Here is a 21,540-nt window from a genome sequence, read left to right on the forward strand (position 1 = left end):
GCCCTGAGTATGCGCGAGAAAGACTGATATTGGCAGATACATTGAGACATTTACACAATGGACCACTGTCGGAGGACCTCTTGCTAGGCGCGTGGCCACAGAGTTGGCAGACGACAAAGACAATGCGTGCACTTCCACGTTTCCTAGGTGACACGGGCCTGGACTCACGCCTGTGATACCAGTTGTGTAATGTGTCATTCACCTCGTTCCTCCCATTATCATCCCCCATTGTGACCCTTTTTCTTCCCCTCTTCCCCTTCCCTTACGTAGAGTAGCAGGCCAGATGCTCCATTATCCGGCCGACCTCTCTACGTTTCCAATCATTAAAATACTTCTTCTTCTTCTTCAAGCAGCCATATGACTTCTGCGTCTGTTACCGACGCGCATCCGATGCTGGTGTTGGTAGAGCCGGTGCCACACTCAGCTGACTCACTTGTTTGACGTGCTGACAGTGCGATTTCAAGATGGGTTCACCTTGTTTCTGCATAGACACTGCAAACACTTGTTTTGTGTGTTTAACAGTCTTTTGTTACTGAAGTTAGTCAACAGCCTCTTAGGGGAGTTGATTGGCAGGACAGCAAGCAACAAACACTCACCAGAATATGTGGCTGCAATTTTGCATTTGAGGACTGTGTAAAGCACGCTATGGTATCAGGTGTGTGAAAACTCGAAAGGGCAAACTAAAAATACAGTAAAATACCAATAGGTGACAGGTGAATGTTTCAAATCAGCTGCTGTAAAAAAATGAAATAGATTTATATTTCCCATATAAGAAAATGTGAACAAAACTCCAAGACTACTTCCAGCAGTGGTGAAAGAGGTGCATTTTGGTTCTATAACCTTCACTTCATAGCCAAGATAAGGTGTCTTCGAGTATAGGAGTTTGTATGGCTGCACTGGTGAAAGCTGACTCCATTGTGCTGGAATGTTGCCTGTGTGGAGCCTTCACTAAGAGCAGCCAGCCATTACTTCGGTTAATTAGATTTTTTGGTTAGTTCGATACTTACCGAAGTTTCCGGCCAGCACCCATGCCTTTCTATTGGCCCCAAACTTTCGTTATTTCTATCCTAAAATTGGCCTTCGCCTGAGAATTAAAATGACTGGTCAGTCTGCATGCACTTGTCCCCCTATGGTGATCCCAATAGCGACCCCTTTGCTGGCAGCGTCCATCTCAACTGAGCATAGCAGACAGTGAATACACTGAAGACATCATTTCCCATTGAAAATGCTTATTTTTGGCCTCCCTTAGAGAAATTTTCAAGCAATAACAGTAGCGTACAACCGTCTGATTACAGCAATTACTCAACTCTAAGAGTGCCTCCCCCCCCCCCCCATGAAGAATTGAAAAACTGCGTTTGTGGCATTTTAGGCTTTGCTGCATAGTACAGCTGTAGTGCGGCAAAGCTAACTTTAGGAAACTGGTCGCCACTTTGCAACAGATATTAGACCCTTTCTCTTTTTTTTTTTTTCTCTCTAAGAAATCGGGTGCATGTTAGATGTATACTTTGTTTAGGTGCGGTAACATTATCTCTACGTTAGTTTTCTACTTTGGACACATCGAAAGTGGGTGCACATTTGATTTGGGAGAGTATGAGAATACGGCAAATACTGCCAATTGAAAGAGCAGCGTGTTTTCACGTTTTTTAGCATCTTGTTTAATTCCACCTGCCAGATAATTCAATCAATTTTGCCGTTCCTGTCAGCATCGAATTAATGGAAATCGATTGTAGTTCTGAAGGGTGTGAGAACTCACTTATACAGCTTCATTTTCTTTGATGTAACAGTTATCAGATTGGCACACATCTGTGAAGGATGTTTTTTTCTTTTTCTTCTCTCAGTAATTCTCACCGACTTATTAAGCATGTGGCCCTGTAAAATTTTACGCTTACAGCGGAGTGGTAGGGTAGCAGAACTTGGGATTTACTGGCAGCTGTAGATTCAAGGGTGTTGTCTTTCTTTTTTGACAGGTGAAGGCCATTGTGCCGTTAGTCTCAAGAGCTTACCTGGACCATTACGAGCATGCACGGCGCACAAACGACCTAAACTCTGCGGACAGCATGCTTACACGTGAAATGTACTCATTGTCTCTTCACCGGCTTGTCTCAAGCTCCTGCCTGTACTACATGCTGTTCCCGGTACGCACGCCTGACGTGGAGTACAAGGATGTCCGCCGCCACCACATTTTCTCCAAATCCAAGGTGCTGTGCAAAAAGGACTTGGCTCAGCTAGTGAAAACCATGCATGCCTGTTACAAGCTAAGGCCAGCTAGTGAAAGGAGAGGCTCCTGAACTCAAGAGACAGTTGTGTCGTCGGGACAACAGTGGAAGCAAAGCATGTTCTTATACCTTGATGGGACAAGTCGGTAGCATGCAGGTTCCTGCTGTCATGGTTTGAGCAACCAGGGGAGTGTTTTTTCATTCCACTGTGACGAGAAAGTGCATTTTGTTCAATTACTTGTTCAGAACTACTGTTACACATTCATATGCAGTATGCTTTTCTTGCAGCAAAGCTGCAACTATTTCCTCTCTATTGGGGTCACAAGTTTGATTCCCAATTGTGGCAACCCCCTGCTTTATAGGTGTGCGATGCCAAACTGCCCATGCAGTACACTTTGGTAGCGCATAAGTAATCCCAGGTGCTCAAAATCAATCCAGATTCCTCCATGAAAGTGCCTTTTATAAAAAAAATCTGCAAGTCCAATGTCCGTGTCCGAACCATGAAAACTCGAACCTCTCAAAGCATTTGTGTGAATGTTCTTGCCTGACACTGGTGCGACATTGTTTGCTGCGTGGTGCCAATGTTCTCCTTCAGCTTTGCGCTTCATTAGAGGTCTGCCTATAGCCATCTCTGGTGGTCTCGTCTCACCACTGCTCAGATTTGTACCATGTAATTGTTCATAAACACTTGCATGTATATGCATTGCTTGTTGTGATTAAGGCATTGATGCTTGAGTTTTTCTGTATGCTTTGGGTGGTGCTCTGTGCACTGTGCTTGAGAGGAGCCGCACAGCCACTACTGAGTGAACTTTGTAGGGTACCTAAAGAAAGCTTCACTTTAACATCAGTGTTGTTTTTTGATACCAAACCCAATGAACAAACTAATTATCAGACAACAGCTCTTTTGAAAAGAACACGTCTGTATGGACTATTCTCAAATGAGAGCTCGGAGCTTGCTATGTCAGCATTGGGGGGAGGTATGCTGGAGTGCCATCTCTTCTACATCCTATGACGCATTTGGTACGATGCTTAAACATGTCTCATTGACAAAATATTCCTAGCTTTCTGCCGTATTCTCATTCTCCGCTTGCCTCCTCGCTACTATGCACATTGTGATATGCTTTACTGGTTCTTTGCACTAGATTTGCATGCTGCTTTTTTGATAAAGGCAACATCCTTTGGCTTTTTTTAACTGTTGTTACTTTGTTTAAGCTCGCCCAAACCACTTTCATTGTTGAACAGTGGCAACGAGGTTCTGCATTAATAGCCTATTATGTCTTTTTTTTCTAACTTCACTTTAAAGTGCATGTAATATATGGTCACTAGCCTAGTTATTGTAGTATAGTCATATTTTTTTGATAATATGGACGCATGTTTTTGCTTTCATTAATATCACTTTTTGGTCCCCACACCTTTTTTTTTTCCAGATAGCAAACATTCTTTTTTTCCACTTGGGTTGCCACGTGGCTTAATATCAGTATGAAACTAAATATAAGCATGCATGTTTGCTTCATAGAGATACTGCAACAGTGACTTATAAATTGTGTTGTCCATAATCCATCTTTCATAGTCTTCAGCTTGATCACTGTTCAGTTTCGCACCTTTAAGTACACCTTCGCCAATTGTCTTTGTCCCAGGGCACGTCCAAAGTAGATGGCAGGCATCCGCTGCAGACGTTGGAGTGGCGCACTTAGGCCACTGGATGATGTCCTCGTATGGTTGACCCCAATCGCAAGTGATGGCCTAAAGTCTCCAGAGAGAGACTTCCTCCACCCAAGATAGATTGTGGGGAAGGGAGCAGACACATGGGGCAATGAAGGCATGCATCTCACATCGAAGGATGAGTTTTTGGGCAATGAAAACAGAGCAGCAGTCACAGGGAAGGAAAAGAGGAGGAGCTACGGGTGTTGAGAAAGGGTGAGCAATACGGTCCACAAGGTCATTGTTGTTGTCATGACCATGTGCCTGCACCCAATAGGCATTAATGTTCACATGGGTAGAATTGTGAATTTTGTGTACCTGCTCATAAATACACAACGTTTTTGTTACTTGTTTGAGATTCTTAACTGCACTGAGCCTGTCAGTATAGATGTGGGCTTTGTTGATGTTAGACAAGTTAACAAGGATTTCTACTGCATCATGTATAGCCTGCAGCCCAAATAATAAGGGGTCTGAAAAATGCAGTTGCGTAGTTGCGAGTGGGTTGGATCTTGGGGTGCATCGGACTTGAGAAAGCTATTTGTCCTCCTTTTGAGCTAACTGCCGCATCTGTGCACATCGCACATCGTCCCGTAAGTACAGTCGTTTTAATTGTTGCAATCGGTTGAACCCGCTGGTGGAGCTTTGTCGTCTTGTTATTGGCTAGAGATGTATAGTTCCATTGTGGAAGATTGTCCAAATTCCTGATGATGGCACAATCTCCATAGAAATAGGAAAGGAGCGCCACAACTGTTATTATGTGGCATTTTTTAAGCTTTCTTGCTTGCTGTCGCTGCTCAATGAGCTCAGAAATGGTGTTAAGCTGAGCATGCTTTTGCAGCATTGGTATAGGTGTTAGATGAGGAAGGACCATAATTGCTTTCATGGCACTTCTGTTGATAACCTCCAAGCTTGTCCTCCTGTTGAGGAGTCAATCTTAGGAACTGTGCTTGATATATAATGCGAAGCCGCAGGACAGAGCTCACGAGGCAGTAGGCCACGTTGGTGCGAGCCCCACTACTCTGTGGCAAAATTGGGTTGCCCACTGCAGCTTCTTTAGGGTCACTTCTACTATGGTAATAGTTACTGCTTAAACGTGGGAACCAGCTTCGCAGTTAAGGTGATGATGGCTTTAGAAGAATTATGCATGCCAACTAATTCTTTAGTGTTACTGCTACTGCTCTACGACCATTATGAGTGTTGAAGTAATATTTTGACAACCTCCAGGCATATATATCAGTTGCAGTTCTGGCAAAAACTACTACAATCTACATCCTCCGCAGCACTAAAAGCAAGGTGGACCAACGTGAGGTTGCATACGTCGTCTAGACATGTTGATGCATGTCTAGAGCACAAATGTTATTGGAAAGATGCTTTTTCATGTTGTTGTGAAGGGGTGAAGCATCTATACAAACACAAGAGTTTTCCAGGCAAACTGTAACGGCATGCCTGGGTTGTGCTTTTTGAGATAAGCTCGCAAAAAAGCTAGCTGGCTTCGGTAGGTTTGCTTAGACGAATGCCTCACCTTACAGACCCCAGCTATGGTTGCTGAACAGTTCACCATTTCTCACTGACATTCCATTCTGCTGCTGAGCACAACGTCCCAGGTTTAAATCTCTACTACAGCAGCCGCACTATGAGGGGGCAAAATCCAGAAATGCTTGTGTGCTTAGATGTAGGGGCACACTAAAGAACCCCAGGTGCCCAAATTAATCCAGATGCTCAATTGTGGCACCTCTGTTAGCTTATGTGGTGCTTTGTGATGTCCCACTTGCCTCTTATTTCTTGCCTGAAATTAGCATTAGTGGACCAGAGTGACATGTCACCCACTTTAGGCAAGGTACCACTCCGAAATGTTGTGTAATTTATTACCGAGACCTTCACTTAAAAGCTGCTGTGTATCTGCATGTCCTTTGCAATTTATTATGGTGTATTTGTATGCGTGCAGTTGTTGTGTTGTGTCAGTTGTGACACAACTAGGCGTGCAGCCTAGTTGTTCCTTTGTAATTTGCAAGTTTAGCTAGGACAGTGTGCAGTACCTTTTTAAAAAAAAGCAATAAGTCTAAGTCAACATTACTGCATATCACCCAAAAGTGTTTTTCCAATGAGAACTTCTTGCCTAGTTTTTTTTTTTTTTTTTTTTTTTTCTGGTGTTCTGATTGCGTTGGGAGCCCTGTCACTAACTGATGTGACACAATGGCCATAATGCTTCATCCAGTCATCTCACAGTCCTTAGGTATATGCACACAGACATTATTTCCTGCCACAAGATGATGCCACTGTCTCATCAGTGGTGAGATGTTTTCTTTTGGCAGGCCTTGCTGCAGCTGCTGGTAGCACATTCTTGCCCATTTTGAATCAAGTATGTCATTAGTGCTGTTCAATTTGACTGTCGACAAGCTACACTTACAACTTTATTTCGCTCGGCTGTGGGCAAAAGCATAGCTCAAACATGTGCTTAAAGCTTCCTTCTAATAAAAAATACCAGTGTTGGGAACAGCGGTATGACAGCGCTGGCAGGTACGTAAAGTAACTGGAACATGAAGGCACATGGACACAGCAAACGCACACACACTGACACACTGAAAAATAAAATACAAACACTACCAATTTCATTGTCTACTGTGGAGGAGGCAGCATAAATTAAGCCGACCATCATCATTCAAAAGGTCAGAAATGCGGTAATGTCGTTCTTTAGTCTGCTTTTCGAGACTACAGACATTACCTGATACACGGGAAGATGGAGATGACATGAATGTTAAGGAACCCCCAGTGGTAAAAATGATCCAGAGTCATTATGCAAAAAAGAGGTGAGGCGTGCACACTGAGCTTGTGCAGATGAGTTTTGTGTCTTTCTTTTTTCGCCTCAGTGCTCCCTTCAGTTGATAGTCGGCGTTCATGTTGTCCACTTCTCTACTCTTGTGTCCTCCTGTCTGCACACCTCACCTCTTTTTTGCATAATGAATCCTTACCAACTAGCTCAGCTTTCTGTCGTTCTAAAATTCAGAGTCCCCTGCTACTGTGTGCCTCATAATCGCATGTCATGGTTTTGGCACTTGAATCCCCAGAATTAAATTTAAACTTGATGTGAAAAATAGTTGAGCAAGGGATGACGCTGGAGGCCCTGTAGATATCCCTTGATCGGACATTGTCTGTCACTTATGACAGACATAACCACCACAATGAATGAGGGTGGCTATATAGGTTTGTTGGTAGGTCGTTGCCCAATTTTTTTTGCAGCACAGACACTACACAGACATAGCAGTGCGAGACAATGCACAGCGCTGTGTGTAATCTCATGTGGCTTTACGTTCGTGTTGTTGTGCCAGCACTACAACAAATTAGAAATCACTGGGGTGGCTCAGTGACTATGGCGCTCTGCTCCTGAGCACGAGGTCATGGGTCGAAATGTAGCCGTAGCAGCTGCATTTCGGTGGAGGCAAAATGCAAGAACAGTCATGTATTCAGGTTTAAGTTCATGTTAAAGAACCCCAAGTGTTTAAAAGTAGTACAGGGCCCTCCATTGCGACATCTCTCATAGCCCAAGTGATGCTTTAGTATGTTAAAATACGAAAAATAAAAAAGAAGACACATTTATTACTGTTATTTGGCAGAGCATAGCACCAACCAATAGCATCGTCACTGAAGAAGCTTATGCTCGCACCAGAGGCACTGAGTAATATCTAAATGAATGTGGCCAATAGCATTCATTCTTGGAATATCGCAATAAATTCAAAAAGGGGCAGTGATTTCAGTAAGTTCGAGAAAAGTGCTGGTGGTCTTTTCAGTTGAAGCTGTAGGCTTCTTGTTACATGCAGAGTAACTTATTTATTCGTTACCTCAAGGATCCCGGAGGGATGTTACATGAAGGGTGAGCAAAAAAAGAAAGGCAGTGGTTCTCATTTAACATGTTAAGTAATGACTCTCTATGGCTGTTTTAAACTGGGTGCAGCCTGTTAGCATGGCAATGTGGGTAGGATGGTCGTTCCAGTCTTATCTTGTGTTGTATATAGAGAAACAGACCTCTGTAAGGTCTTTGTATGGTGTATGGATGCGCTCTGGATATAAGGTGTTTGCATGACAGTGGCAAGATGTCCAATGGGTTGATCTGATGAATGCATTGCCTGGTGGCAAGTAGTAGAAAAATTTATGGAAAAGACACAAGTATGAAATTTTACGATGAGAGGCAAGAGTAGTAAAGCCAAGCTGAGATTTTACAGAGTTTGTACTGATGTTCGAGTAATTAGCGATAATGAATCTGGTGGCATGGTTATAGATGGATTCAAGCATATTTGTTAAGTTAGCTTGATGAGGGTCATAAATGGTATTGGCATACTCAACTTTACGTCTTACAAGTGTTTCATAAGCTGTTAGTTTTGTGGTGGCAGGTGCCAAGGCACGGTTGCAACGAAGACAAACCAAGACTCAGCAGAATTAGTAATGTTGATAACATGTTGGGACCATGTTAGATCACAGAAAATTTGAATACCCAAGTATGTAACGGTGTTAGTAGTGACTATAGGAAAACCCTTAAGGGGTATAAATGGAGGGTATGTAAACATTATATTGGTAAAAAGACATCATAAAGCTTTTGTAATATTGATAGACTTTAGCAATTTGGCATTCCAGTCCTGTACTTTAATAAAGAAGAGTGAGGCAGATTAGCTACAAGGTGGTATAGAATGCAGTCATCTTCAAAAGGTCTGTTGTTAGAACCTACATTGAGTGGCAGGTCATTAATGTGCATTAAAGAGAGGGGCCCAGTACAGTATCTTGGGGAATGCCAGAGTGTACACAAGAGATAAAAGACCTGCAAGAGTTGGCAACAACAAACTGCCAGGATCAGTTAGAAACTCATGAATCCATTTGAACACAGACTGGTCTAAGTTAAGGCATGATAGCTTGAGTAATGAGTGACAGTGAGGAACTTTATCAAAGGCCTTTTCATAAGAAACAGAGCATCAATTGGAATGTTATGATCAAGGTGCGAGTGAATTCCATGAAGGGAGTGAGTGAGTCGGGTTTCACAACAGTGGCCGAGATGAGATCCATGCTGGTTAGGGTAAAAAAAAGTTTTTAGAAGACAGAAAACACACTACTACAGAATACAATATATGCTCCATTACTTTGCAGCATAAACTGGTGATGGATAGGGGACGATAATTGTTTGGTGATGACTGGTTACCTTTCCTAAACACAGGAAAGACCTTCCCATCCACCAGTCTGCTGGAACCATTCCTGTATTGAGGTGATTGCTGAACCATGAGTGATAAAATAAAACTTGTTGCTTGTTTGGTGCTCTTGAGTATTTTAGCGTTTATACCTTCAGTTCCAGCTAATGAATATTTTAGTTTATCAATGATGTTAGCAAAACCATTTGATCAAAAGGTGATACAGCTCATGAGGGGATGCACAGGTAACGGGAATGAAGGTAGGTTCTCAGAGGATTCGCGGGTTAAGATGGAGCATAACATAGTATTTAGAATATTGACGATTTCATCAAGTATAGTGCAGCCATTACTATCACATAATGAAATTCTGTTTGGCTACTGAGGTTTAATAATTTTCCAGAAACGTTTGCGATTGTCGCCTAGCATAGATGGCAGGTTTTATTCACTTGCTCGTGACAATAGTGTTGTCCTAATGACTGGGCAAATTTTTTTACTATGTTCAAGAAATGTTACAGGGCCTCTTGTCTATTCAATGTATGATGGCCTTGTCATGTTGAATAAATTTTGTTACAGAAACTGTCGTTCATTTGCAGTGTGTTCATTTCATTTAGTAATGTCTTTAATATGCTCTGGTAACAGGACATTTCAAATTTATTTGCAGCTTATGAAAATCTGCACACCTGGTAACAAATTGTTCAGTACTAGGGCACTTAGAAACCAGGGTGTCTACCAACCGGGAAAACCGGGAAAACCGGGAATTCTCAGGGAATTTGAAGTCTGGAAAAACTCAGGGAAAACTCAGGGAATTTGTGCTTCTATCAGGGAAAATTAGCTGTAACTTTATTGAAAGGGAACGAAAGTCGTGTTAATGCTGGCTCCAGTAACAGAGGAATCGCAACGAATCGTCATTGACTCCGTGTCATCGGCACGATGTATTGCCAGAGTAGTTAACGACCGATTTTCTAGACGCCCGATTTTTCGGACATGCCCGATAATTTGCACGGTTTTGCGGCACCACCACGTACTCCATATAGTCAATGTATATTGCCCTGACTGCAGGTCTGAAATGACATTAATCAAAGCCGCCACCGCCGCTATATTGATTATCTCGCCGCCTCGAACCGGCACTCTCGCAGGCAGATCCGCTGGCAGCCGTAACCACCACCGCGGCAACGTTAGGCCTAGCTGCTTCTATGTTCGCTATTAAGCTTCTTGCCGTGCGGTGCCGTGTTTTTCATTGAAAGAATTCGCCGCTATCACCAATGGCACCGACTCCGCCTTTGTAATCCTCGCGATTGGCTTTGAAGCTCGCAGAGCACAGCGCGTTGCGTAATGCCAGTTTCCGAAAGTTAGCTTCGCCTCAGTACACTTGTGTTAGGCGGTGAAGCATAACAAGCGTGGGAAGGGGGCAATTGTCACGGGACACAGTATGTATTCCTTAATTACACATGCGTGCACCCCGTATCCTGTCACAGTACAAGCCCTGATATGCCTAATAAGCGTACTGGCAGGCCTTCAGAGCTTTTTCAGACGTGCCTGTGGTAATTTTATCCCTTAAAGGCAGTTAAAGACATGCATTAATGTTTTTCAGACTGCCCGTTTTTTTTTTCAATTTTTTTTGCGGCCCCTCGGAAGTCCGAAAAATCAAATGTTGACTGTACAACTGACCAAGAGGATGCTTCAGATGATCCATGTGGTGAAAGCGTGTTAGAAGGAGGATGAGAACAGAGAGGACCGACGCACTGAGGAATTAACGGGAAAGGAAGGGTGCCGCCGCCTTTTTGAAGGAGCTTGAGCTAAAAAAACTAAGTGTTGGCTGACGCTGAGACACAGGTGTCCCTCATCCAAACCAAAATAAATTGTTTAAGCAGTGAAACCCAACACTGAGATGTTGTGTACGGGCTGAGAGTATGTCAGGACAGTTGAGTTTGACTTCCCAGCTGCTGAGAGAGAACCTTAGTTGTGACAAAGTTCAGGACCTCATACAGATGAGCTTGCTATCAGTTGATAGAAATAGCTGATATTAAAAAAAAATATTTACTTATGCATGCATTTCCTTTTCATTCGTATTTGAAAATGTTCGACTTAATTTGGAATGGGCTTTACCATTTCTTTCGCTGTGCATTATACTAACACCTTCCTTCTGTTTTCTTTTTAAATAAAATAGATATTACTCCTTACTATTCAAACTGGATTAAGTCATTTTTTTGTTTCAGTATGCTTACTAGAGAGTGACAGCATCGGGCAATGTGGTGTCAGCCTGTCTTGACATAAAACAAAGTTCTGGCTCATTCAGGGAATTTCGCAAAGGTGCTGAGGGAAAACCTGGAAAACTCAGGGAATTTGGAAATGTCAACTTGGTAGACACCCTGAGAAACTGAGCTACAGCCTGTGCCCTAAATGCACTGTCAGATGACCTGTTGGGAATAGGCAAGTGCGATTGCAGTATTTGCATGTTCATATACAGGGTGTCCCAACTACCATGCACCAAGATTTTAAAATATGCAAATGCCACGTAGCTGGACAGAACTAAGGTAACATTGTTTGCTGTCGCTTGGAGATACTCGGATTATCTTTTGCATTACACCTAATTACATAATTAGTCTTAATCAACTTTTCAAATATAGTTAAATGAAAAGTGTCAATGAGAAAATTGTAGACCAACATGAAAAACTCTAGATACAGTTTTCCGTTGCTCAATATGGGCTCAATATGCATGGTTTTAAATACTTGTTCTCTTCTTATTTCGTTGTGTCACTATTCGCCGCATGAACAAGCAATGGCACAGCTGCCTTGAAGTCAAACAGCTACTGCCATTTGTGAGTGGCGATGCCAGTGATAACAGCAACATGGCAGCGTCCGAGCTGCGAGGTACATTCGAAACAAGGACGAAGTTCAAAAAGAAAGGAAGATGGTTCGTTAAAAAATCTGGCCTATGAACACATGCTGTTAGGTGCAGAGGGCTTTGTGTTGCTTTATTCAAGGAGATTGCATGCTGCGTGTGCTCAAGCATTGTTAGCTGTTTTGCATTGTGCTGAAGATATGCGTTTTCATGTTTTAATTGTGTGTGAAGGCCTTACCATAGAAAGTTCCTGTTTCATAGCATTTAAAACAGTGCTTCCTTGACATCTTTTTCATGACATACATTAATACCAGAGACAGTCACTGTGTTAGATCAGAAAAATATGTATTACACAAAGGAACATAGCATCTACATTCAAAAGCTTTGAAGACTCCAGTATTTCTTACCTTCTGCTTCTGTCATTCTACATATTGTAGAAATCTCCACTATTCTTTTCCTCAAAATATTCATATGCATATGCATTCAGTTATGCATATTCAAGGGCAAATTTCTAAGTATCAGAAGACGATTGCAAGGCTTCCAAGATTGCAGGTGAAAACCCCGAGCACGGTCGAAATGTTTAATTGGCTGAGATGCCAATATCTTGCAGCTGTTTAATGAGGGACTCGCTGAATTGCACATTAGAGCTGATGTTGGTGCATGCTGAATTGTTTATGCAGCCATTTTATTTTGGCACGCAACCATTCGCATAATTTTGCTACCTTAATTCACCCTCCTTTATAGAATTACAAGAAACAGTCATATTTATTCCTTCTAAAACAATCCCATTTTAAGTAAACTGTATACTGGCTTGTCTGTCTTTTTTTTTTGTTACCTTAATGCTTGCAAACACGCGTTCTGTGTGTTATGCTTGTGTAAAGCTTATTGCCATCATGCCATTAATTTCCAAGTATTCTCGATTACTTGCGTTTCGCAGTTTATTCCCGTTTCCATGTGCTGCAATAAATTCTTGTCTTTTTGTGTTCTTGGCTGTCCAGCAAGCTGATCGTTATTGCAGGAACATGACACCTTTATTCATGGTACTCCTTTTGGTGTGAATTATTTGAAAGCACAGTATCACAAATGATAATGCTCTACTTCCTCATTAATAGCTGGCATGATTGTTGCGCTAAGTTACAGCTTGAAGCATAACAAATATGAAGTTAAATAAAACTAACATTAAGTGAAACAACTCCTTTGTGTGCTCGTCGTCGCAACATATATAAACAGCGGCGCAAGCACCTGCATTAAAACGTGCCATGATGCTTGCAACGTTACTGGTCACAAAAAAAAGCTGTAAATGAAATTATGACTTCCGAGATTCAGCAGCATACGGCGGTCATCTTGGAGGCTGCTGTGTTTCGCCAATTCTGCTAGATGCACTGAGAGTCAAAGTCGGCTGCAGGGGACAAAGGGAGTGTCTACTCTGCATTTACTATATTACTCTATGGTCCAACCTCTGAGCTTTTCTCTCTCTCCTGGGAATGCTTTTAAGCGGCCTGCATGGGGTTAAGGACTGCTACTCAGTTATTCTTTTATTAGTGCAGTCTATGAAATCTCTCATATAGACAGAAGTTTAGGCCAGCAGTAACACAAGATTTTATTGGTCTTGTTACTTAATTGTGCATGTGTGTGTGTGCACTAAAAGTACTCTGTCACATCTGCAGCAAAAGGTAAAACCATTCTAGCCTTACGATTAGGGCAATAGGATATGACATTACCTACCGAAAAGTATGTTTAATAGTAAATAGCAATGGTGAAAGAAAATGTCATTTGCACATAAGATTTGTGCAAAATGCACCAGTTCAAAAATCCTTGTATAAGCAGTGTGCTTGCAACACTGGTGAAAAGCGCAATTATTCAGTTGGCCGAGTGAGTATTTTCTGAAACAGATCCACTTTGATGTGGGTGAATAGCTTTTTGAAGACTATGTCAAGCACCCTGTACTTGAGTGTGTTCAGGCCATCCTTGTAGATGCGAAAAAAGGACCGTCTGATCAGTCTCATCCTGGCAAGAAATGGGAAAGAAAAGTGGCAATGTAACTGGCATGCCCGTTGCAGTTCATGTACTGCTAGATTAGGCACTCGTCACACTGCTGTCCAATGTCACGCCAAAGAAAGGCTTACTCTAGCTGACTTTGCTATGAGGTGGACTTGAATAGACTAATGAAAAGCGTGGACCAATTGGTCTCAGCCAGCTGAAACCGACATGATGTATTTCTTCAGAATTTAATTAAAAAACCAGCAGGTTTGGAAACACTTCAAAGCTGTGTAATCTCGCAGCTGATGTGCTTTGCAAAACGTGGTAATCACGCATGTTTGCAGCTTCTAAATTTGGTCTGGGCATTCGTACTCTTTGTTAAGCTTTTAAAAAGCCCTAGCACCAAGTCTCATCAGATATGGTCACACACTGAAAGTTGTGAAGTGCCGCAGGAGGAAAAGGAGCATATTGTCGAAATTTTTTTGTCTGATAATGACATGCAATTAGTATTCACGCAGTGTAGGGACACACCGCATTGCCACCAACAAAACGCATCATGTATGAGCCGTGTACTGCAGTTGGTCTTTTCTCACGTCTCCGATGATGATGATTTATTGGCATCCCTTTTGAAACAGGGGTGACAATAGTAACCTAGACTGCTTTATTTAGTCAAGTATGCTTTGCCTGTTTTTCATTCTACCTTGTTTATATACATTTCCATAATCCCTTTTTTTTTTTCTTCCTAAAACCTTGTATTGCCACCTGTGCCCGCAACAGATCCAGTCGTATCAATCTCTTCCCTGCTTTTTTTTGCCCCAATACTCTAAATGTCTCTTGCTTATCTCGTCTGCTGACCAAACGATGCTTTTGTCCACTTTAAATACTAGCACTTCTGGAAGGCGTACATTCTACGGATCTCACTGGTGAATCCCTTCGCATTCCATTAGGATGTGCTGAGTGGTCTCTAGATTTTTGCTGCGGCATACACATGACTAGCCTTGTTGTGAATATTTGCTTCCCTCTAGACATGCCGCGACATCTAGTGACGGGTGCACGAAGTCCCCCTCCTTTTGCAAGGCTTCCAAGATAGCACCGGTGCCGCACTGGTGCATGCTAATTCCGCCTTTATCATGGCGCGATGGCACATGTGCCATGCCCTAGCGGATTAGTTGCGAAACGTGTTGGAAGGGTAGTGTAAGCAGCCACACGGCTCTATATAAGGGGAAAGTTCCCCGAAAAAAAAAGAAAAAAGAAAGGAAGAAAGCGCTCGGATGCATGCTTGTGTTAATTTGTGCTGAACACTAGAAACCATTGACCCCACCAATCTTTGTGTAAGCAGCTGCACCTTTCTTTCAGGTGGCACGTAGACGCCAGCTCCATAGATGTGATCTCATTGACCAACTTTCTTCATGGGAGTCCCAGTTGTCAGTAGAAGATTGCAACAATGTATTCCAGGGTTAAAATCAAGCCTTTTCGGTGAGCAGAAATGGTAGGCCTACTAATCAAAACGTAACTCCAAGGCCCACAACGAGCTTTTTGTGGTAGGCCAGCCACAGTTCAGTTGTAATTCCAATTGGTAATTTTTGAAAGCACCGCAAATCAATTTTGTGTGTGTGTGTGTACGTGTGGTGTGACAATGGTATAGTTCTTGCAGCCATAATTTAGGCAAAATAAGTCTTTTCAGTTACTGGAAAGATTCCTTCAAGAAAGCATTGTGAATTCACCTTTGCTGCCTTTTAAGCTTATAATTCTGTCCAAGTCTTAGCCTGTTCTTTCACTGCGCTGCTTGCTTTATTTGAATGTAATGACTACTACATGTAGTGATGCTCTCAGAAAAGCTCATTGGTCCCTGTACCCATTTTTAAACATTTGAATTGCTACTGTAACTATGACAACTTTATTTTTGTTAAATTGATAAATAATTTTCTAAGTTCATTGTAAAGAAGTATTTAACAAGGACCTACTATATTAGTCATATTCATAGCAACCATACTGAATTACATTTATATTTATGAAATAAACTGCATTTTTTTACTGCTCCCTTAAGCATCTATGAGACACTATGGAATGTTGTGTCTGTGTAGAGCCAGGAAACAGCCTTTCTGCATGCTGTTTTAGCTTGCTTAATATGCACTCTCCACATGCTTCCACCCATTTCTGCTACCGTGAGTACTGCATGCAACCATTTAGAGTGCAGTTTACCTGAAGTGATACTGGTATTTATTGGCTGTATTTGCTTGTTGAACTGGCATATGCGACTTTTGCATATGGATCCATGCATTTTCATACCTGCGCGAGTCTACTGGCACAAGGTGCACATGCAGTGCAATCTACTCATTGCCTGTGGAACAAGGGAAATAGAATCGTACATTTCTTGCAATATTTCAGACAGACATGCTTATTAAGTGCACAGTTACAGCCAGCATGCATCGTATAGTATGCTAATACTGATCCACCACTGTCACAAAACAATGGTCCTTTTTGACTCTGAACAGGTAGAAATACTTATAGGCATTGTGCTTGAAGATTGAGAATGACTGAACAAAATGAGCTGACTGCAATGCGTTACGCCCACTCATTGTGTGCTTAGGCTGAACTGCTAGACTTCTTTTAAGCTGCATCTTAAATTCTTTAAACTAAGAGGGCATAATGTAAAGTCACTTGTTCTGCCATTCATGTGTAGTGGCAGATGTCAGACGTTGCATAAAAACCTTCAATAATGTTTCATTACCAACTTTGGTACACATTAAAGTTGGTGAATGCTGATGCCATTTGATCACTGTGAATGCTTATACTTGCATGAGCTTAGGCAACAACTGTTGTCTTTCAGTTTAAAAGGAAGGTGTGGGATAACAATAACTAGAGCCCAAATACATTTCTTTGTGAATGTTGGGATAACTATTTCAGTACTGCATGGTGCTATGTATTGACAAAAAGATTTTGTTGCACTGTATTTATCACTTCTTTCAATGGTCATCAATTTAGTATTTGTGCAATATTACAGTGGCATGAAATCAAGGGTTTGACAACAGCTCATCTGGTTGAGAATTAACATGGCACAAGTACACCAACCACAGAATAAGTGAAAATTTTACTGTGGTTGTTGCCTTTCTTGTGCTTTTGTAGTAACATGTAAAATAACATGTCACTACAAACAAACGTAGGTAGAGCTAACTATAGCACCTGCAAAGTTGAAACGAGCTTGAACATTAAATATCTACACTGCAGCTACAGCAGTGCTTCCCAAGATGGCAACTAATTGTAAGTCGAGGGAGCAGTAGCTGAGCTACCAGCTGGCTTGTATAGGTCTGGGTCTTGAGTACATCTCACAAAAGAAGGCTGCTAGCTGTGGCCTTAGCTAGATCAAACTGGAAAGTAGACATCTACTAGCTGCATGCATCCTGCATCCGGTATTTGTGCGCTGCAAGCAGTGCACAAAATTTCTAGGTACTTTTAGCACATCAGGATTCTTGGGCAACATACTTCACATATTTTGGGTGAATATCTAGTTTGTATCTAACAATTTTCCTGCCTACCTAGGTCACTGAGGGGCCATGGTGGTCAAACATGTAGTGCATTGGACTGCTGTGCTGAGTCAACAGGGTTCGAAACCAACCAAGTTTGAGTCACTGAGTATGTGGCAATGTGTACATATGTGCTGCTCTCCAACAAACGTCTTGCATGCCGACATGGGTCACTGTAAATGCAAGACTGGGTAGGTACTGCTGTTCAATGAAACTGTTTGATGCCGACTTGGAGCACTGATATGTGCCACTCAGTTTGCGCTGGTCTTCAATGAACCTCTTTGATATGTCTACATGGGTTACAGAACGTGTGCCGGCCAGTAGGTGTGTGTCGCTCTTAATGGACATCTTTGACACCAGTATGGGTAACTATAGATATTTGCCACTGTACAATGAGTAAAAAAGATTGTTTAAATTTCTCCAATGCTGGGTGAAATCAAACCCACAAATGTCCCTCAATGAAAGCAACCCAACGTTTTAGCAGGCTGCGCCACAAATACACTTGGCATGGGCTACTTTTCAATGTACGCCTTTCATGTCAGCACTCTAGCGAGGTGAGCCATAAATGCACTGAATATGAGTGTGCGGCAAGCGAGGGAACAATTCTCAGCGCTCAGACGCACCGGCACACCACGCTTGTCCCGAAGGTCAAGTGCGGGCTTCTCTGCTACGCCACCAGATGGCGCAGGGTGTCCAGAAAGAAACGCGAGAGGAGCCTGGTTACCACGTTTCCCAGCGTTCGCGCGCACCGGCACGCCATGCATTTCGGTGGCCACGCGCAGGCTTCGCGGCGGCACCGCTAGATGGCGCCGAGTGTTCTTGGTGGAAAAAAGCAGGGAAGAAATTGATATGATCGGATCCGTTACAGACATAGGTAGCGGCACAAGATAGAGAAGCTTGAGGAATAGAAAAAAAAGATAAGAGATGTATACAAAAAAACAATTCGCAGTTCCACCGGAAAGGCGAAGCGCCGATTGCGATAGCAAATTAGTGGATAGCTGTACGAAGTAAGGATAGTAGTTTTATCGGCCGTATAAACTTGTAAAACATTCGCTAACTAAGTACAATGACAATGCATAAGCCTAACTCAACGAGGACTTAGAAAGAAACAGACACAAAGAGACAGCGCTTTGTGTGTCTGACAGCAAATTAGTGAATCGCTGTACGAAGTAAGGATAGTAGTTTTATCGGCCGTATAAACTTGTAAAACATTCGCTAACTAACTACAATGACAATGCATAAGCGTAACTCAACGAGGACTTAGAAAGAAACAGACACAAAGAGACAGCGCTTTGTGTGTCTGCTTCTTTCTACGTCCTTGTTCAGTCGTGCTTACACATTCTATCATGGATTCAAACCAACTAGCCCGTCGACGTGCTTTAATTAAATTAACCAGCATGGTGTCACGCGCGCACAGGTAAACATGAACACACATCGCTCGATGACCACGGAAACTGTCTGTGAAAACGCTGGAGTTAGGAATCGCGGCAGCAGCCGCGAGCCAATTGACCTCCGTGCGTCTATTGCTTTAATGCTTATGAAACGTCGAAATCAAAGCCAATACGAAGCTACCAACGCGCACTATGCAAATATCGCTAATCGCTTTGAAGACGACGCCTTAGCCACGCGCACTTTAGCCACGTCGCAGACCGCTTTCAAAACACGAGCGCCGGCAACGCGTTCCTACGGCGTCCGCCAAAGGCGTCTACTACAACGTCCGCGATTCGTGTGGTCAACGCCGTGGTTGTCTCCACTCTGTACGGAGCGGTGGGTGAGGAGAACATCGAGGGCACGCGAGATTGAACCGCGTTCGCCTGCTTACTTTCACACGCTTTCACTCATACGGAACCTCACGGCGACGGCGACGGCAGAAATGCGCCTGGAGTGTCCATATAATTGCTATCTAAATAAAATGCTAAAACGAAAAACATGTTAGCACACCTGGTTAACTCAAACAAGCCAGGTAAATATATGTCAGCGCCCCGCCGCAAAAGGGATGCCAATAAATCATCATCACCAAAGCGCGAAGGACGAGTCCCGCTGCAGTACAAGTCTCATAATTCATTTTGACGGTGGCAGTATATGTTGTGTCGCTATATTTATTCTATGCTAAACGCGTTGCCATTGACAGTCATCGTGACATGGGTTCTGCCGGTTTTTTGTTAGGCGGCACCAGCGACGCCGTCGGAACTGGCGGGAAGACTACTCGGGTGTTTGTTCTATTTCGAGTTTTTGCAGAGTGCTTCACTGTAATACTCTGCCGTGTATTCTGCATACACGATCATCACCGTTGTATTTACACGCCACGCTTGTCTGTCTGCAATACCCAAACCTAGCAAGGGGACCTTCAAGTTTACTAAGATTACCAAATCGCTAATTTTGATTTGCTTGCAAGCCATATATAACCTGTCAAGGCAGTTGACGTACCCACCGAAAAAAAATAAACGGTTTCTCCAGGTGGCCAGTTTGAGATTAGCATTTAGCAGATTACCATTTACAATCTTAACTGGCCGCGGGTTGCGAAATCTGGTGTTACAATGCATAAGCAACTTGTTGCATTTTGTGTAGATTTGGGCCACACGTTATGCTTGCACTGCTAGAGCATAAGCCTGCCTTTACGAACTTGCTGTGTAACTATAACTAGTACATTGTACTGTAACATTAGAAAATGCTCGACCTAACTTCGCCAAAGTGCCTGATGGCCTAGACGAAGCAGCGCCTCGACTTCTGGAATCCCTGTGGGCTGTGGCGAAGTTTTCATGTAGCATCCTTCATTTTCCCTAATGTTTTTCCATAAGCATAGTGCTGGCCTTCTGCAGAATTTCTCATGATAAAGGTTGCCTCCTGCCCATGAAACCAAGTCACGTATTCCTTTAAGACTTACCGTTTGGGATTTGCTCGCTGGGTGCCATGTCTGAGCGCGGTGTACCGGCCAACAGTGCAGTTATTACGCACAATGTTGAAGCCACTGAACCGCAGCCTGCAAGAAAGTTAGACCCATCTTCACTGTGTCCATATGTGCTCTGTCCCAATTTAATCATGCGGAATTAAGATATGCGTGTTTCATTCCACGATCGATGGCGTATCGAGTTGCCTACTTTCTGATCGCCGAGCATCCGTTAGGTCATGAAGGAAACAAATAGGCTTGGAGGACTTTCAAAAGAACAAAATTATAATGTAAAGAATAAAAGCTTCGGAACAGGCTAAACATGGCTACACCATGCTGAAAACAGAGCCAGATGGTTCCTTATTCTGTGACCCTCTGTTGGGCTAATGGAGCGATCATCGCCCGTTTCGAGAAGGAAAACTGTGCATCGACATAGGGGTGCTATTCTGGACATAGTCAAATTCCTCCGTATTGCCAAATTTGGTAATGGCGGCAGTTTGAGCCAATCAGAGAGGCTGTAGCATTCCTCTGGGCCAATCAGAGCTAACATGATGGCGACGGAAGTCGACAATATGGCAGAATTTGTGAATCTTCAGAATAACAGCCCCGCACGATAGCGTTGCTTGCTGAACGACGACTCTACTGCAAGCATGCGCATACTCATCACAGCGCTCAACATGGCTGCGTCTGGAATTGTCTCTAGAATGAAACGGTCAACGCACCTGATGGACATGTCGTCGTCCTCGCCACCCCATCCCCAGAACACGTTTGAGAAGCCGTTGACCTTCTCCATGTGGTCGCTGCGCAGGGCGCACGCGCCTCCAAAGATGGTCTCGTAGAACGGCCTGCGTGCATCGCAGCGTACATGCGTCAATGCGCTTCGCTGCGCCTGTAATAAAAGGACGCTAAAGAGTAACATTTAATCAAATTGGAACAGGCATGATTTGAAAACTGTATTCATTCACTGCGCGGGATAAGATAACTGGTCGATAGTCACTTGTTTCTAACTTATCGCCAAAATCATGGAGTCGTTGTCTTACAGTATGCATTATTTGCGTCGTCTTAGAAAAGGATGTGTTATCGAAGTTTTCTGCTTTTATTTTTTGGTTTCTTAAGAATGCAGTGTAACCTTCCCTTAACAATAAGAGGACCTGAGCATACGCTGTAACTTCGCGGGGAGCTATTGGTTTCTTAAAAATGCAATGTAACCCTCCCTTAACAA

General features: G+C 42.9%; 2 protein-coding genes across 4 annotated transcripts in view; one reads left to right on the forward strand and one right to left on the reverse strand.

Moving 5' to 3' along the window:
• The window catches only part of LOC126537168 (uncharacterized), a 30,206-nt gene extending 20,540 nt beyond the window's left edge, over positions 1–9,666 (forward strand). For 2 of the 3 annotated variants that reach the window (XM_055073758.2, XM_050184351.3), the window contains exon 7: positions 1,968–9,666. In XM_055073758.2, coding sequence (XP_054929733.1) covers positions 1,968–2,288 — 321 coding nt within the window. In that variant the 3' untranslated portion in view covers positions 2,289–9,666. The remainder of the gene's footprint in view (positions 1–1,967) is intronic. The other variant, XM_055073759.2, reaches the window with a different exon arrangement.
• A 3,847-nt stretch (positions 9,667–13,513) lies between these two features.
• Positions 13,514–21,540, reverse strand: part of LOC140217331 (beta-1,4-N-acetylgalactosaminyltransferase bre-4-like) — a 32,140-nt gene continuing 24,113 nt past the window's right edge. The window contains exons 5-7 of the mRNA XM_072287838.1: positions 21,041–21,163; positions 20,316–20,411; positions 13,514–13,934 (exon numbers count right to left, since the gene is read on the reverse strand). Coding sequence (XP_072143939.1) covers positions 13,784–13,934; positions 20,316–20,411; positions 21,041–21,163 — 370 coding nt within the window. The 3' untranslated portion in view covers positions 13,514–13,783. The remainder of the gene's footprint in view (positions 13,935–20,315; positions 20,412–21,040; positions 21,164–21,540) is intronic.

Source organism: Dermacentor andersoni, chromosome 4, assembly GCF_023375885.2.
Source record: "Dermacentor andersoni chromosome 4, qqDerAnde1_hic_scaffold, whole genome shotgun sequence".
Classification (NCBI taxonomy): Eukaryota; Metazoa; Arthropoda; class Arachnida; order Ixodida; family Ixodidae; genus Dermacentor; species Dermacentor andersoni.